The sequence below is a fragment of the Sinocyclocheilus rhinocerous genome, unplaced genomic scaffold, assembly GCF_001515625.1.
Source record: "Sinocyclocheilus rhinocerous isolate Xijiao unplaced genomic scaffold, SAMN03320098_v1.1 scaffold705, whole genome shotgun sequence".
NCBI lineage: Eukaryota > Metazoa > Chordata > Actinopteri > Cypriniformes > Cyprinidae > Sinocyclocheilus > Sinocyclocheilus rhinocerous.
This window is the reverse complement of record NW_015630576.1, coordinates 702,276-721,303: the sequence shown is the minus strand read 5'-3', so window position 1 is coordinate 721,303 and position 19,028 is coordinate 702,276. Positions and strand designations below refer to the sequence as shown.

General features: G+C 35.5%; 1 protein-coding gene across 2 annotated transcripts; it reads right to left on the bottom strand.

Moving 5' to 3' along the window:
* Nucleotides 1-97: 97 nt before the first annotated feature.
* On the bottom strand, nucleotides 98-3,053 carry LOC107740625 (ATP synthase F(0) complex subunit C2, mitochondrial-like). 2 transcript variants are annotated; one of them, XM_016553105.1, is made up of 5 exons: nucleotides 2,994-3,053; nucleotides 1,383-1,430; nucleotides 764-838; nucleotides 498-685; nucleotides 98-422 (listed from the first exon to the last, which is right to left on the bottom strand). In XM_016553105.1, the coding sequence occupies exons 2-5, from the start codon at nucleotides 1,419-1,421 to the stop codon at nucleotides 308-310; spliced, it is 417 nt and encodes a 138-aa protein (XP_016408591.1). In that variant the 5' UTR covers nucleotides 1,422-1,430; nucleotides 2,994-3,053; the 3' UTR covers nucleotides 98-307. The 2 variants fall into 2 exon arrangements, with proteins under 2 accessions (XP_016408591.1, XP_016408590.1); XM_016553104.1 differs by lacking the exon at nucleotides 2,994-3,053 and adding an exon at nucleotides 2,737-2,838.
* Between the last annotated feature and the right edge of the window lie 15,975 nt (nucleotides 3,054-19,028).

Sequence of the window (19,028 nt, the reverse complement as noted above, 5' to 3'; positions counted from 1 at the left end):
CCCAAATCCAATATTAGTTTTAAAAACACACCAGCCTAGTCTACCTTTCCTCAACAACCTTGCATTCTCAAAGCGGAAAAACAAGAGCAACGGCAAACAGATTTCAACCATTTATTCAGATGGCCTTATGTGAAGTGAGTTCTTACATAAAACTTTCAGATAGAGGAAAAACGGTACAGGGGAACATAAAAACGGAGAGTTTCTTGTAGTTTTGTTGGAATGGCGATGCCACGGCCTAAGCTGCGTGTCAGAGTTCCAATCTCCAGATCAAGGGAGTCGAACCACGAGAGAAGAGAAGACATCCAAATTACATGGCGAACAGGATGAGGAATGCCACCATCAGACAGAACAGACCCATGGCCTCAGACAAAGCGAAGCCCAAAATGGCGTAGGAAAAGAGCTGCTGTTTCAGGGAGGGATTCCTGTAAATGGAGAAAAAGCTATTTAGGCACAAGCTACATGTATAACAAATAAACCAAGTTTAAGAGGCTGATTACCTGGCATAGCCAATAATGAGGCTGCCGAACACCGTCCCGATTCCTGCTCCTGATCCGGCCACACCCACCGTGGCAGCACCAGCACCAATGAACTTGGCCGCGGTGTCTATATCTCTGGATACAGCGCTGGTCTGGAAGCCCCGGGTTACATTAAGAAGGCTGGCTTCACTGACTGGCAACAGAGCAGCCTGAGAAGGGCAAGAAATATAAGTATGTGCAAGAGAAGCTGCAAGTCACATGGAAGGCACTTTAATTTTTTTTTTTACCTGTTCAGTTCTTGCTTCTGGTCTGTTGAACACCACTGAAACAGGCCGGGCCAAAACCCTGGATCCTCCACGGACCTGAAGGAGAAAAAAATTCAGAATGAGAACTAAATTAATGTCAATATGATATGCATTGTTTTTCTATTAACAAACCTGAACAGAAAGCATGTTTCTGATTCAAATATTTTATGAGTGAGTGAGTACAAGGACCCAATAGGTATTAATGTCATCAACTTTAACAACTTTAAACCAATGCACTTGCAGAGAAGGGAAAAAACAAAAACAATGTGTGGGTATTTCTTTACTTCTCTAGCTCCTTAATCTAGCTTCTGAATAAACCTGGCATCGTTTACTATGAATATTGATGGCTTTGTGAAAAATTCCTTGTGTTCCTCTATTGCAAGTCACTTTGAATGAAAGCATCTTCTAAATTCATAAACGTAAACTTAACAAGCCTTTAAATGCATGATTATAAATGTGGTTAGAACTAATATTAAATGTAGACAATCACTTCCATGGAAGTTACTCAATACTCAGAACATGCCTCTAGATAGACATGGCATTAAGGTAATTTTCTGAGACTGTCAATGGAGTGTGACAGTATTTGAGACTGAATACATACCACAGCAGGTGAGGTGACAAACTTAGCACATGCATACATGTTTGGAGCCTGTGGAGAAGAAAGATGTTAGACCGGTGAAAGAAAAGCACTAGCGTCATTCACAGCATGGCATGAAATTTAGTGTTCATTTAGTGTTCTATACACTGATATTTATGGAAAGCGACAAAGACAAAAGACATTTGCGCCATTGAGACTTAAGTTACAACTCACTTAGCAACTGAAGAGACTTCCAATTTAAGACCATGCCATTCGGAGAAAGCAAATGAGATATTAAATAGTTCCATAATTTCATCAGCATCCAAACCAGAAGACTCTTTATATGCATACAGCCCATCCATTTAGATCTGCTTGGATATGTGAACATCCAACCAAAGGATGCAAGACTGCTTCAGCCCAAGAGCACATCCCTGTAGGTCAGTGGTCAAACATGGCAGCATAGAGGTCATGGGCTGGATGTTTGACTACGGTAATACAGGTTTTTACCCACAATAAAATGTACAGATTGGAGGGATAGTTTAAGCCATCAAATCTGAGGTTATTAGACAGAGCCTGTTGAACAGTCCACATTGACACTAGCAGCATAAATCCAGCCATAAATTGTGTACTAAATATTTTCCTCTTATGCATGTTTTATTTAATTACATATTTGCCATTCAAAGTTACCTAGGTTGTCTATTTTGACTTATTTCAGGTCATAGTATGGATAACCTTTTGAACAGCCTGAGAATAAGGTCCATACTAGTTTCAAAATACATTATTAAGTACGAAAGGACATTAATAATCTTTCCCAAGATTACTAATCTTAAACTTTAGGTGTTGAACTTGCCTGGAAACTGCTCAGGCGGACAGGCTGTAGAGTGAAGGTCACCCATAGCTTTTACTGTTTTTTTATTGAAACTTAAACGCATGTAAATCGTCTTACAACATGAAACAGACATAATTTATAGCTGCACTTCATTGTAGCATAAAAATGCATGCAATTGCATGGTTTAGGCGCAGCGCCAGTTTGAGGGCCCAGCGCGAGTCAGACATTTTGCAAGCGTCACGAGCAATATGTGAATAAAACCTGCGTGCATTTAAAAAGCACTATAAATCTCGAAGCTAAGGAGCATTTGTGCTATTTACCGGTTGCTCGACGTGTTAGGATCCTAAGATGTAATCGCAAACTGATTCATTCATTCATTCACATGAAATGACTTTGACAAGCGGCTAGCGGAGATTTAGCAACGCGCTTCTCTGAATGGCACTGTAGTTATCTGAGCCGGATCAACAACTTCCGCACACATTCACAGCTTAAAAAAGCAAACCTGCCCATTATGTATCTCTAGACGAATGCAGAGAAAACCAGACTCACCTATTAGATACAGCACACAAGGCCCGGGGTTACAGGGACACGCTTGCAGCTAACTTAAAGGCAACGAGTACTCCGTGAAAACTGTCACCTTGTCATTTATATGCTTCGGAACTACGTCCTCGTTTGTAATCGCGCTTCTCTGAATGGCACTGTAGTTATCTGAGCCGGATCAACAACTTCCGCACACATTCACAGCTTAAAAAAGCAAACCTGCCCATTATGTATCTCTAGACGAATGCAGAGAAAACCAGACTCACCTATTAGATACAGCACACAAGGTCCGGGGTTACAGGGACACGCTTGCAGCTAACTTAAAGGCAACGAGTACTCCGTGAAAACTGTCACCTTGTCATTTATAAGCTTCGGAACTACGTCCTCGTTTGTAATTGGGCAGAGGGTCACGTTTGACTCCTCTGATTGGCTACAAGGTATGTCAATACAAACAACGTACCCAATCATGTGCGTTGTCAAGAAGGCGGCCTCTCTTTGATTGGTTTAAATGATTTAAGGAAGAACGCCGGGGAAGTCATGAATCGCTTCCCGTGTCCCCTGTTTCTATTGGCTGCTCAGGGTGGAAATCACGCTTTGTAGATTTTTTTAATTGCAGTTTTTAGAAGAGAGAACATACAAGGGAAATAGCATATAAATGACATCAAACCAAATAAAATAATAAACGAAAAAAAAAAGAAAAGAAAGAAAAGAAAATCACATGTCCGTAAACAAGTACAAATAATTACCAATTATTCAAAGAGTAGATTTAAGGCTTTAAAATAATTTACAGTTTTATTTTTCGCGTTGTTATTTCTTGTTTCTTTTAACGTTTACAGGTAGTGACCTATTTTCTATTTTAAAAGGAGTAAAATTATGCTTTTCACTGCCCATTTACCTTTCTGAATAAAGAATTCTCCATATATAATGAGTAAATTCACAACATACCAAATTTTGCAGTCAACAGTATACTCATAAAAAAAATAAAACATCCTTTTTATTGAGTTGCAATTCAATATTCGCTTTACAGATCTTCTTTATGCACCAAGAGCTTGTAACACTCCAAAGAGAAAGGAAAAAATGAAATCGCATCATATGACCCCTTTAAAAAAAAAATACAATCATAAAATAAATTGACAATACTCTCATTTTCCTCTTTACAGAAAACCCACTTCAAGTCAATGTCTTTACAAAATGTTCAATTACAGGATAAATACGGTGAACAATCTTAAATGATAGCTCTCTAATTTAATCAAATACGAAATGTGCTGTGATTGGTTATATGGGCCAGTGTGTGTTGTGATTGGTTATCTGGGCCAGTGTGTGTTGTGATTGGTTATCTGGGCCAGTGTGTGTTGTGATTGGTTATCTGGGCCAGTGTGTGCCTTCTCTAGTGCAGCTCAATCAGGATTCGTCCTGTTCGTCGGTATTTGTGATATCACAAATCCCGGAAAATGTGCGTTGTAGTCCAAACGAGTCGTTCGTTGTAGTTTTTGAAAAGTGATTTCTGTTAAATAAAATATTTTGAAACTCCTTTTGAAAACTCCTTTTGAAGTGGACTTTGAGCTTTGTAACTTTGCAGATCTTGTTTATGCTCAAACAGCAACATTACAGACTAACTAAAGTTAAAAAAGTGAAAAAGCATAATAGGACCCCTTTAAAGGTCTGTTTCCGCCTTGTAGATTTTAGAGGACGGGGTGACTACAACTGAATTGCAAGAGAGACATCTACACTCCAGAGCAGAAGGTGGCGGTAATGCACCTCTTTACGTTGGTTGCCAGCTGCCGTTAAAAACCAAGAAGAAGAAGAAGAAGAAGAAGAAGAAGAATCTCAAAGATACAGAGTTAATGAACGGGATTTAAATAATAATTATTTTTAAGTTATTTTTTTCTTCTCTTTTTTTATTTTATTTCTTTAGCTTTTTAGTTTTCCCTTAACATCAATGCTCCACGCTCCATCCTAGTAGGTGGCGGTATATGCACCTAAAGCTGGTTTGCCAACCGCCATAAAACGTCAAAGAAGAAGAAGAACTGAATTGCAATAGCTGCTGGATATCTCTAGAGGGCGAGCTGTGCTCTCTTATCTGAGGGAATTTTTTTTGAGTGGTGGAACTATGACGTCACTTTGTAGGCCAATCGGCTGTTAGCAGCACACTGGTTGTAATTTCAGTATCTACTAATAAGAAAGCTATAAGGACTGTTAGGATTTGCTCTGCCTTTGATCTCTTCATGTAATCATGTTTAGATGATGGCCCTCTTATCTTTATCTTTATTTTATTCTTTTTGTGATTTGTTTCCATTTTATTTTTGTGGTTGATATTATGTGATGGATGCTTATTCTTTGTATGTTTCCGTTCTCTGCAATAAAAACAAAAAACAAAAAAAACTAAAGCATCACACTGGTTCCCTCTAGCCAATGGGATTTTTCCATAGGCTTTTGGATTATCGCAAAAAATAAATTCTGTGTTCAATCATAGTTCATGAAATTTACACGTTTTGTCCATCAAGATAATCTTCACAAAATAATGAATTTTGAAGCCAAAATAAAAGTGCCAGAACTTAAAAGCTAAACTTAGGCTATAAACGAACTACACCTCCACCATGCTTCCCACAACTTTTCAAACTTATTCTTAACACGTTCAGTGAAAAGGATTTAGTCTGTAGGCTATATTAATTTTAATTCACGCTACATTAACCTTTTCATATAAACTGGAATAAATGCAAAACTAGAGCCAAACTAAAACTGAAATGAGACATTAGTAATAAATAGTATCGTGAATAAATGAAATAATCATAACTATGACATATGAAAGCACGTATTTCTGTACATTTCGAAATAAGATGCATCAAAAGTGAATAAATCTTTGATTAATATGAATATTTTAATCAAAAACGTGTCTCCACGTAGTATTCAATAAAATTCTAGTGCATTTAATCTATTAAATAACAGCAGAGTGAGCGAGTTTTTGGATATGGTAAGATTAAACTTATTTTAGTGAATAAAGTACCACATTTCAGCTATCGTTTTGTTAGGATGGGTACACAAAATGTTATTTTATCCTTGCTTCTAGAAAATCCTCAATCTATATGTTTTCTAACAGCTGCTTGTGGCCGTAAACATTTAATTTTAACGTGTCGAGTGAGTAAGTATTGGCTACAACCAATGCCTAATTCGTGACACCTGTTTAAATCTAAAGGAGGTAGGTGATAATTCAAACAGTATGTATGAATATGTGAATTCATATTTCTATACGTGATCTAATGTTATCTAGACAATATAAAAAAAAAACATCCGCAAACTCTATGCACAATCCTCAGATTACGAAAGATTTAAGATTACACACAAACACAGCAAGAAAAACAAGTTTATATGGAAAATGCATATTTTACAACAAAAAAATAATATGTCATATAATAATTTAATATGAATTATTAGTTAATTAGAGTGGCTAATATATGCTCTGTGTTTTCATCATTTTTAGCAGAACATGCACTGTCTGGACCCATAGCTGAAATATATTTAGACTTTTTCTAAGTATAAGTCAAGTATACTTAAATGTCATTTTAAGTATATTTCTGAGAAGTACATAAAGCACATTTCTGAGAAGTATATAAAAAGTAGACTAAAAGTATACTTTCCTATTTTTAGTTTAAAAGAAGTATACTAATAGCACACTTGAATAAACTTCTTTTTCGTAAGGGCATACAGGAGAAGGGTTATATATTCATACAGATTATTTTGTAATATTGCTACCAGCTGCTTAAATATGTTTCAATAATGTTTTGCTAAAGTTCACATCAAGTTATGAAAACGTTATTTCTGAATGTTCTCTGAACATTCAAAAAAAATGTCCAGTTTTTAAAAATGTTTTATGAACGGGTTTTCTTGGTTATGCAGACATTAAGAAAACATAGCATGTTGTAGTTTTGCAAACATTATGGAAATGTTATTTTTGAATGTTCTCTGAACATTCTGAAACAAGTAGGCCTAGTTACATTAAAAAATGTTAACAAACATCCAACTAAAACATGTTCCACGAACGATGTATAAATAACATTTTTGTGTTAATGTTTTGAGAACATTATTAAATGTCAGACTGAACACTGAATGAACATTTTTCAAAGGTCATAACTTTGAGGGAACCTTGCCAGAACATTAGCCAAAGAGAACGTTTGAGAACGTTCCCTGTTAGCTGGGGATGGATGTATTGTAAATAACTAACTTCTGACAACCGTGAAACATTTCAAAATAAAATAAATATTTGCATTTTAGCAATATTCAATCACGATCTACTTAATAACTTGGAGAGGCTCCAATTACAAATTAAATAATAGGCTACATTTTATGTGTAATTTATATAGATATATTCTGTTACATGAATGTATTCTATTACAATTCGCTGCGAGAGATTCAAATATAAGCTGGCAATGCCCTCTTAATGTGCCAAGCGTTTGTGTCTTATTCCATTCATGTGATTTGTAGCATATCTGACAGCTTCTTTTAGTGGTTGAGACTTGCATACCTTTGTCTGTTGTGAACTTCACCTTTCTCTATATAAGTTTCCTTTATACTCACCTGTGTGTCTATATCATTTTAACTGCCTGTCTGAACAAGACCTTTTATGGATTATGGGCATGATAAATCAAATCGAAATCTTTCCTCTCTACCCCTAAACCCCACGTTGGAATAGAAAACAAAAAATATTCTCCTAACTTTTTTCATCTGGTTCCTGTATCTATGTATGAAACCACAGAACGAAGCTCCAAAGGCTGAATAGTGAATTTTTGGAAACCTGCCTTCAGAAACATGTTTGTGCATTTGAACAGATTTATGCTGATGAATGAATGACTGACTGATGAGAATGAATATGTGTTTTATTAGCCTATTTAATATCTAAATCATTAATGCATAGGCAGTTCATGCATATTTTGTGCATATAAAAAGCATATTTTTCACATTTCAGTTGGTAGGTTATACCAATTTTTTGCAGATTTTCATTATACGCCTGTTTGTTCTTAAAATGTTAATAACCGGAATAGCCCTAGATAATACAATCTCACAATGTAGCCCTTGTGTCACTGATTAAACAGAAAATAAAGCAGAACACATCCTTCAAGTAAATGTGTTTCACTGCACAATAATTCATCCAAAGCTTCCACAGATTTTTAGCATACTTTGAAGAAATTAGATACAGTTCACAATTCATCAGAGGTGTACAGCGTGAGATAAAATGAAAGATTCTAGAAGGATTTCGCCGGAGGTTTTAAACAGAAAGGTTGTTTCATAAAAGCCTTAATTTTATGTGTGCACAGAATTGAAACCCCTTTAATGTTGTAAATGACTAATTCATTTTTCCTGTTGAAATAAACTGGAAATTGAATTTGAAGCAATAAATATATCTGTTGAGAAAAATGCTGCGGTTCTTCATGAAAGTATTTTCGGAATATTCCAGAAACAGACCCTTTCTAAGAGTTTAGACGCTCTCTCTCAGCAGGAGGTAGATTTGATAAGTTTTACAGATGACAGGGGCAATAAATAACGGGTCTTTACAAGCTAAAGCTGGCAAGGTTTTCCACAAAGAGCCGCGACTGAAGCACAGACGTGGAGTTATGTTCAAGATCTGCCACTGGGCACATTCAGAGTGACATCTGTAGTAATTGTAATTACACACTTCACATATGTCAAGTGCTTTATCAACAAAACATAGCAACGAGTTTACCTATACACACTTCAGAAATTAAAAAAAAAGTCCTAGTATGTGAGCAGGACCATGAACCTGTGTTGGTTTATTTTAGAAACATGTGAATTCCTATAAAAACATGCTAAACCAACAAAATATTATCATGTACTATACTGATTATATGTTACAGGGGTTTTCAAACTTTTTTAATGCCAAGAACCTCTAAATGTATTGCCCTTACTGTTACTTTTTTCATGTATAAATTACATATTTGCGTGGGGGAAAATATTATATTATATTATATTATATTATAGTTTATATATTACATTAAGCTTTTTCCTAAAAAATAATTGGCTAAAAAAATTGTCATTGCACAAAAATAAATTATTGAAGTATTATCTGGAATAAAATAATCTGAATGATCTCTAATCTCTGACCAGTTTTTAAAAATCAGAATGAAACATTAAATACAAACTATTAAATTGAGCAAGCAATTTTTAAAATAAAAAACTTAATAATTTGACTTTTCATCTCTAATAATACATTTTGAAAAACAACAACAACAACAAAAAAACTTTTACATACTTTTGCATCCTCTTGCAGATCACTATGTCTGGAAGTTTGAAAATATTTTTAATGCTTTATTTTTTGATAAAATTGAATGTGATTTTTTTTTTCATTTCCTTATTTCTGCCAGTAAGGGGCGCCACTGTAATACCCTATCAGTTTTGAGTAAATTTGCTATAGGCTCAAAAAACGACAGCACCATGGAGGCCTAAACATTTCCAAGTGATATTTCTGGCTGTTTTGCACACATGTAGATCGCTAGAACAATGTGGGAATAAAAAGCTTGATTTTGATGGGACACTAAACAAAGAAATTGCAGAATTTCTCTCAGAAGGGGGAGTTACTGAGATCACAGACCCCATCTATAACAGTTCTGTCCTTCCGGAAGGTACTAAATCCCTGTTTTTTATTACTCTGGATAAAAACATTAATCAAGGTTTTGGTGCTCATTTTATAAGATTAATGATAGCAACAATGCAAAAATCTATTGAACTATCATGTGCACATGGCATGTTAATGAGTTTGCATATGACTACATTTTTGTGGATCTGTTTATAAACGACTGACAGCTGACACTAACAGGACATTCTGGTGAACCAAAAGGTGTGCCAGCTTGGGGTGTCCGATTCCCCTCAGCCCACCCTGACAGTAATTCATATGGAGCTGTGGAGTTTAAGAGGCTCTTGCTGAACACTTTTGTTGAAAAGGAACTGGAGCAGCATGCACACATGAAATACCATACAAAGAGTATTCCGTTATTATGGCATACTTTTTTAAATCATAATTATGAAAATTTTCCTATGCATCATCTTGAACAAGACGGATAGCATGACTGAATCACTAAAGAACATCTATTTTTAGGAAAGTATGGTGGAAGCAATAATTTCCATATAACTGATCTTATAGACCTATATATAACTTTATGTATATAGATTTAAATGGAAGTGATAAAGAATAGAAGATTTGAAAAAAAAAAGTAACCTATTTCACTATATGTTAGTTTTCCTTTTAAAGAAACGTTCTTAATGTATATAATTACATGAGAAGTGAAACTGCATTCATTTTTGTTAGATTAATTATTGTTAGAATGCATCTTTAAAAGAACTGCATGTTGTTTTACTGGCCTGTCAGATTCAAATTTTCTTTAATTTAAAGTCAAGTGAAAGAAATGGCCAAAACAGGTTTAACACTTACATTCAAAATATAAACTAGGAACATAAGTCTTAATATGAAATCCAGTGTTGTTTCTTAAGTACATTTGATCTTATTTTAAGGATTTTTGAAAACTTTTTAAAAGGTTTTTAAATTTCCCAAATCCTTAAAATAAGATAAATATACATAAAGGCAAAAATACTTGGGATAAAGACACACTCTGTGTCTATGAACATGTGCATGTGCTATAACTCACATCTCAGTTAAGAAAATCATTACATGAGGGTGCATCAGTAGTTACAGTTGAATATTTGGGGAGTGAGAAATTTGCACTATAAGGTCAAAAGTCGAATTTTTCATGACATCACACTTGGTAGGCACAAGGCACAGATGGATTGTGGTGGTCATAGAAACAAGATGTTGAAAAAAAAAAAAAACAGTAAATGCATTGTTATACTTGCCTGAAGTTGTAGACACCTCATATATTGAAATCATTATTTTTGTCAATTATAATTGACTGTGACAGTTATTGGACTTTTCACACGTTTCAATTTTGTGCTAATCTATAACCAGCACTACTTAGTACTTTTACACTCAATCGTTTGTCACATAAATTGCAAAACTGGTCACAAATCTGCTGCAAATGCTACTTCATACGACACTCTACGTTCTGCCTCTTACACTATCCTCAGTATCCTCTGACTGTAGGCAGTGTAAAATCAATAGGCTCTTAACAGGCCAGCTAGGCTTATTTCCCAGCCTCAACCTTGACAAACGAGGCAGTGTGCTAATTGATCGGCACAGCCCTCGAAATGTTCTCTGCGAGCCACTATGTGCGAACCATCCTTTAACATGCATGTAGGGTTGATCACTACATCTGCTGCATTGAGCCAGCTCTTAACACATCAAATCATGTCCATGAATCATCTTCATGGGACAAACTGAAGATAGTATATGGGAGGCAGATCATTATGACAGAGCAGATGGTGACGGAGAGATGCACAGGCTAATTTTAGCACAAGTCTCATCTAGTCATGTGAATCTTATACATGTCACATGACAAAGGAATTGTGACTGAGAGGATTGTGACTGACAAGGTTTTATTAAAAAAATCACCAGTCATTTTTGTTCCTTGACTTAATTTACTTATATATAAATTACATATATAATCCATAATTTACCTAAAAAGTATTTAAAAAATGAGAGCAAACTTCACTTGAATCAATTTACATACTGTTAGCAGACAGCAGGGTTGTGAGAAATTCAGAGTTGGTCACCTTTTAATTCATGAGTGTGAATTTAAATATCCACAGGATGTTGAATTGGAATTTACTAAATTCTACACATGCAATGCATTATGGGAAATGTAGTTGTTCTGTTGCCCCAATCCATAAAATCTGTCTGTCTGTCTGTCTTATTGTTCTATCTTCTATCATTAACAACATCTATAATTCTGCCTTTCTAGTTAAAAAAATTACAATTACATGAATTTATTCATTTCTACTACCTTACACATTCAAATTTAAATAGCAATTCTGTATCTCGTTTGCTACCTTAATTCTATTTCCAATTTTAAAAATCTGTGCAAATATTTTAATTGGAATTTTAAAGGCGTTCTCAGTTCAGAATGGCACACTGATAAAGAGTCAGCGTCTCAGGTGTCTGCACTTTGTGATACCAAAACGCACTTAAATTTTCCCAGATTGTGAATGAAGAGGGCTTTATATCCTTAGAAAAAGAATGAAAGTGTTGTACTTCCACACAGATGTGGGATACATTACATGTTATTTGTTGAACTTGCAGCAAGAGAAGCGTACACAGATTTCTTTTGCTAGACCAGATTTATGATGACAGTTTTTCTGTTGTTGTATCTCTCCTTATGGATAACAGTACAGACACTGACTAGCTCTGAGTGTGTGCCTGCGTGTGTGTGTGTGTGTCTGTCTGTCTGTGTGGTTTTTTGGCTTTAGAAAAAGAAAACCTTTTGAGCCCACAGACCAGCTGCTCATTTCTGGCCAGAGAGGGAGAGAGAAAAAGAGACAGATGGGGGAGGGAAACACTTGGTTACAGCTTCTTGTAAATAAGACTCATCCCGTCCTTTTGATGTTACACATTCACACACACACACACACACACACATGGACACACACGGACATCTGAACATTAGATACACTCACTAGTATGAACGAATATCTAATGCAGGACTCATGTGACAGGTTTGTTGGGCATCCAGCAGCTTCAAACCTCCCAACGGCTGCTTTCAGAAAATATTTAGCCACTCCATAACAGCACAATAATAATAATAATACATAAAAAACACATAATCAATAGAACAAATGCCTTGATTCTCTCCACAACCATCCCCCACAAACCTTTTCTCACAGACATCAGCTTCATCCATGTCAGCGCAGTGAGCAAGTGCTTTCCCGAGGAGCTGCTGCTGTTTTTTTAATGGGCTGAGAGGGATGTGAAGAGCCCGAGCAGTCATTCAAAGTATTATTACACTCCTGGGCTGCGTACTGCCTGCTTGGCCCCCTTGCCGAGGTCGTGGAAGATGGATGGCTCGCTGGAGCAGCAATTAATAATGTTTTTACAAGAGCAATAGAGGCGTGCGCGAGCCACGGACAGATTGGGCAGAGTATTGAAATGTGCAGGTGAATTGATTGGCCCTTCGGATTTCCTGTAGAAATCATTTGGATTAATTGAAAGCACTGGAAAGGAAGAGGGAAGGTATGGGCCGCGTATTGATTTATAGGTCTCACTCAGAAGAAGAAGAAGAGGACGAGAAAATGGCCACCTTGCTCCTGGAGACAAGATGAGGTGGTTTCAAGCAGGCTGCCATTCAACATTCATTGGTCTATTGTTAGCATTGAAACTCATTTATTGCCACAGGATGGAGATACAAGTATTTCATCAAGTATTGCTATCAAGGATGGTCCACTCAAATACTGCTCATGATCTCATCTTCCTTCCTTTACAGTTTTCTTCATTTGCAGTCACATTTGCACACTAAGGCCAGTGTTGGCCAGATGTACCATCATAACAGAGCTTTTTTGAACAATTTTTAGTTACTCAATACTGCCCCCTGTGGTGTCTATGTTACTAAGAGTCTCAAATGTTGACCACTACACCGCTATCATTACTTCTATATCTTATTAATCTATTGCTCTAACTTGCATTACTACTGCATTTTGTAATATAGATAAAAAAAAATATTAGATAGTTTAAAATATTTATAATAAATAAATAGGCATGCTTTGCAGAGTATATAAAACATATTTTTTTTATAATCTGCATAAAGGCAACAAAATATTACATACAAATATAACTAATTCAAAATAGAATTAATGATGTAGAACTAGGAAATCTGATTCATTAACATGATTTGAACAAGATTAAGCCTTGTGTAAAAGTCGTTTTTGTTCTGTTTTGTTAATAAAAATATATTACTTTAATTTAATTTACAGAAACCGCTTTTTTTTTGGAAAGCAAAAAAAAATAAAAAATCATTAGAGCAGACGAATAAAGGTTTTAAACTGCTGATAACATTTACTTTTGCTCTGTACGGTAAACATGAGTGAATCTTTATTGCCATCTCTAGCAGACAATGTGATGAGGCAAGTTAAAGAATAAACTACAGTGGCACCAGCTTTTGTTAATAAATGCATCTAATGTTTGCTCACTAAGCTGAATGCAAAATAGGGTCTGCCTATTCATCCTGTTCTTTTGGAGATAAGAAAGTTCCATTTGCCAATATAGGTCCTGAAGATCAACAAACATCAAACAGATCCATTTTTATAGATGTAGATGTTTTATGTTTTCCATTCACCTCTTGATCCAGGGAGCAGCATTGCCTCCTAAATAAACCAACAACAAACCCTCTTTTTAGAACTAGTTTATCACAGTTTATAACAATATAAAATTATGTGTGACTGGTTTTTATAATAAGGATCGTACAAGTGTGAAATTTTGTGTGTTTTATTATATTTATTATTATTATTATTATTATGCGTTTACTTGTGTAGGGACAGTACAAACATAATCATAGCTAAAACACTAAAAATGACATGCAAATATGCATTCCATGTCCCTAGAAAGGCTAGAAAAGAAAAGAAAAGAAAAGAAAAATAGGAATAACAAACGCTGCCATTCAGATTTGTTTCTAAATAAATTTAATATTTATATTTAGCAAGGATGGATTGAACTGATCAAAAACCACAATACAGACATCCATAATGTTACAAGCTTTCAATTTCAAATAAATCCTGAAAAAAAGTGCACAAAAATATTAAACGGCATAACCATTTTCAACTGCGATAATAAAGAGAAATCAGCATGATCAGAATGATTTCTGAAGGATCATGTAACACCGAAGACTGGAGTAATGATGCTGAAGATTCAGCTTTGTCATCACAGGAATAAATTATAATTGGAAATATATTGAAATAGAAAAGAGTTATGTTTAATGGTAATAAAATTTCACAATATTACTGTTTTTAATGTATTTTTAATGCATTCGTTTACTAAGCACTTTTTTTTTTTACCAAAGGGTGCATCTTTCTAAGAAAGGCCTATAGAAACTGGGCGAAACTGGGCTGTCTGGGCTGTGTGGATCTCAAGCCTCATTACTTCACTAAAATCTCAGAAGACTAAGGGAAAAGATGTGAAATCAAGAAGCTTAAAAAGTCTTCTTGAAAGTGATCATGGTTTGTTCTGATGACTAAGCTTGTGTGCATAAACCTCAAATTTCAACTCAAAACATTTGTCTTTTTCTATGATAACTCACTAGAAACATGCCTTGTGTTTTTCTCATTTTTGGAAAAATACATCAACACGCACTGTATATCGGTCTGTAGGCCAAAATCACCATCTATCCCTGCTTTTCTCAAGCCAAGGGACAGTGAGTGAGTGAACGAGGGTAGTGAGCAGAGGGTGGTGGGACGTGATGCCCAGAGGCAGGCACTGGTTATGGCCAGCTGCCTGTCTGTAAAGAAAGCGGGTGACGCTGAAGCAGGCAGGAGCAGTGCTCTCCGGTTACAGTACCTGTCTATAAAAACCACTCCCGTGTCCAGCATCCCTCTCCTTCCAGACCCCCCAGGGTTCCCCCGAATAGTACCAACGATGAAAGCCATGTCTTGGGTTGCAGCCTCTACAAACCTGGCTTGTTTATGAGCCCTCGTTTGATGTCTGCGCCTGCATGGTTAAGGGGCGCGCGCACCCAAATACGTGTGAGTAGCACCTGGGTGGTGCGTGGAAATTTGCACAGAGACGCTTTAACTCACGGGAGGGCCTTTAAACATATCACTCAGCATTACAATAGCACTGTTTTTCCAAATTGTGATGCGCAAGGTTTGGCCAGTAGCTCAATTACATGGATTAGAAGCCAGTTCTACGGAGATAATCTTCCTTTCAGAATGTCGTCATACCGTACAGCCTTCAATTGCAACATGAACAGTTGTTACAGAAGCTCCAGGCTAATCTGTGCAATGTAATCTCAGATGCATGTTTGTCTGCTAAAGGTTAAGATCATCTCTTTGCACCCAGCACACCAGCTCAAGCCCTGTTAAAATAGCTCACATTCCCCATGACATTCAAGAGGCTGCTGAAGGACTCTGAGTCAGTGGAGTTAAAGATCGGGCTCTTGTGTAGTTCCAGTGAAGGCGGTTTATTGCAGATTTCTTTACTGCACGCTGGTGCACACCTTTTTTTTACAACGCGGAGAGAAGGCTTAACGGTTGGGGAACGAGTAATAAGTGGCATGTGAATGATGCAGGTCGGTCTGAATGAGCTCCCTCTGATGCTGTTTACAAGAGCTGAGCCTTTTTTAAGACTCTTCCCCAACCGCAAAAAGTCAGATCGCCCTCTTGCTTAATTACTATCAGGGTGTATGATTTTTACGGGCAGGCCAATCACAATTCAATTCAATCCTGGCTCTTTTGTTTGGACAGCTTTAGGAAAGCATAGCCGGGTTATTTATTTATTTACTTAGTTAGTTGGTCTTCTGAATTTTTTTCATTTTTTATGTCAGATCCTTACCAGTGAGGACAACAAAGTAGAAAAACAGTATATGCATATTTATTGTCTTTGTATTATTTTTTAGTCTTTCGGTCTCTTTTATTCAACGTTCAAATGAGGAAAATCGCAATTTTTTTTCATCATTCAATATTTGCAGTATACAAACAAATTTCAAGCACAAGCAAAAGCAGAAGTGAAATGCAGATCTTTTTATAGAGATGAGAACATTAAAGGGATTTATCACTCCAAAAAAGAAAATTCTGTTATCATGTACTCACCCTCATCTCTTTCCAAACCATGTATGACGTCTTCTGCAGAACACAAAAGAAGATATTTTGAAGAACATTGTGAAGCAAGTCATAACTGACTTCCATTATATGGGACAATAAATAAATAAATAATAAATACATAAATAAATAAATTTAAAAAACTGAAACATTTCTCAATATATCTGCAAAGGAAACTAAGTCATACAGGAGTAAAATGACTTGAGTTTGAGTAAATTATGTCATATTTTGGTGAAGTATTTCTTTAACTGAAACATAATTTCATAACCTAAAAGGTTTTATAGTCTGATGTCATAGGAGCTTCTTCTCTAAAAACCACACCTGCACTGGTTCTTTTACCCAAAAACAAACAAACAAATCAATCAATAAATAAATGAATCTTTAGTCAGTAAATAAGGATTTATTTATTTAGTTAGTCAGTTAGTTAGTTAGTTAGCTAGCTAGTAAAGAGGTTTATTATCACACAGACAGCAGCATATAGGACAGGGCTGTCGCTCTTCTAAAAGTCTTTATCTTCAAAATTACAACATTGTGGGGCATCTTATCAGGCATTTAATACATGTTCTACTACAGTGGATGATAGCTTGTGAGGCAGGACTAACCTATAACCTTGCCCCAAACTAAATTATTAAAATAATGTGTATATAATGTTGCACATCACCCTGGCTCAAAGTCTCAATGGTCTTTTTGTAAGTATACTATAATTTGTGGGAATGATTATATAGTCTGGTAATGATCTCAGTCATACAAACATGCTTGCAAAGCAGCATCTGATCCCTGTGTGCTGTTGACCAGTAGGTGGCATGAGAGACAGTGTGCATACTGGACAGGGCTTCTGGGTTTGTTGTATTTAAAACCAGAGAATTCTGCTATTACCATAATTCAAAGTTTCAAGCAGCAAGGCATATCTCTGAAAAATAATTACACTGATTATTTAATATTCAGCACTTCATTAAGCTTTGATCTGGCCTGATTTTAAAGACATTCATGTCACAGTTGAGCTTAAATGTTAGTATAGTACAAAAATTAAATAGTGTTATTACACCAAAAGCTCAAAGTAGAACTTCAAAATATGTCTGCAGGGATAAATAGGCAAACTCCAGCAGTTTATTCAGACCAGCACTGCTAAATAAACCAAATCACAAAAAAGCTAGAAAAAATTATATTTGGACCATTTTAAAAAACTAAATATAAAATTTACATACTTTAAAAAAAAATTCCTAATCTGTAAATATGATCTGGAAAAATAGCACCATATCTTCACTGTAAGAGATACAAACCAGACAAAACAATCCTTAGCAAATACATGTCAATTGACCACAATCTAGCCATAGAAAAAGGCAGACACAGGCAAAATAGGCTTCCAGAGGGGAACTGTGCTTGAGTCACGGTGAGACTGGGTTGATACAAAGACACCTTTTCATTCTCTATAATAAACGAAAGACAAATACCTTGAAAAAGAGTACAACTTCACATTTTCCTAAACAAACTGAAATCAAAAACCGCCCGGTGTCACTGGTGGAGGACGGTCATTTGCCACAGCAATTTAATATTTATTGTCTGTATAGGTCTTAACGTCTACCTTCTTAAAGTCTACTTCATTAGTATTGTATTTTTGTTATAAATCATGTTATTATTTTCATTAACAGTACTGAGAACCATTGTTAATATTTTCTTTACAACCTTTTTGTGTAATCATGCTTTGGCAATATTGTATGCATAACACTCATGCAAATTATACTTAAATTAAATTAAAAAAATTACATGAGTTCTCATAATAAATCTATCAAAAAAATGTAGTTTATATGGAATTTTCAAATCTGCTTTAGAAATGTAATTCTAATGTACATACCTGCACTATCAAACTATAAGCTAACAAACACAAGAATCCATTTAAAATCTTCATATGGAGAACTTAATTTTACTAAAAACATAAACCTTTTAAGAGAGAACAATTTGATAATATAGGCTATGCCTCTGTAGAAGTCATAAGTAAGAGTAATTTCAACTTCTTTATTAAAAATGTGTTTAACTGCGAATCCGTGATGTTATTATAACCAACCAGAAACGTTCTACAGTGGAAACAGCAACCGCTCCAACAAATTCATCGTCACCGCCCAACTATCTGGTTCCCGGAAGTAGTTTATTTATCCCATTCATTTTCTCCAGAGATTTCAGAAAATTCTTCAGTAAAGAGATTGAGTTCCAGGTCTTGATCTAAACTGACTCTGAGATTAATTACAACATTTCTGAAAGAAATATGTATATGAAGAGAGAGAAGGAGACAAAATAATATTATGAATAATCTCTTGCCCCAAACATTGTGAATGAATAAATACGCATTTCAAAGCGGCATTTGTTGTGTCTTTCACTGCCAAACAAACAAACAAACAAAAATATTTTATAATGGCATCATTAGAAGACAATGATAAAAACATGGCAAAATAATTTAACATTTGCTTGTTATTTATGTTTAAGCTGAGAAGGAGACAAAATAATATTATGAATAATCTCTTGCCCCAAACATTGTGAATGAATAAATACGCATTTCAAAGCGGCATTTGTTGTGTCTTTCACTGCCAAACAAACAAACAAACAAACAA

Bases quoted from the DNA above. Each gene is read 5' to 3' on its own strand.
- LOC107740625 (XM_016553105.1), bottom strand. From the start codon at position 1,421: ATGTATGCATGTGCTAAGTTTGTCACCTCACCTGCTGTG. The intron at 839-1,382 runs GTATGTATTCAG...TTTCTCCTTCAG, and splicing joins TTGTCACCTCACCTGCTGTG to GTCCGTGGAGGATCCAGGGT. The intron at 423-497 runs GTAATCAGCCTC...CTCCATTTACAG, and splicing joins CTCATTATTGGCTATGCCAG to GAATCCCTCCCTGAAACAGC.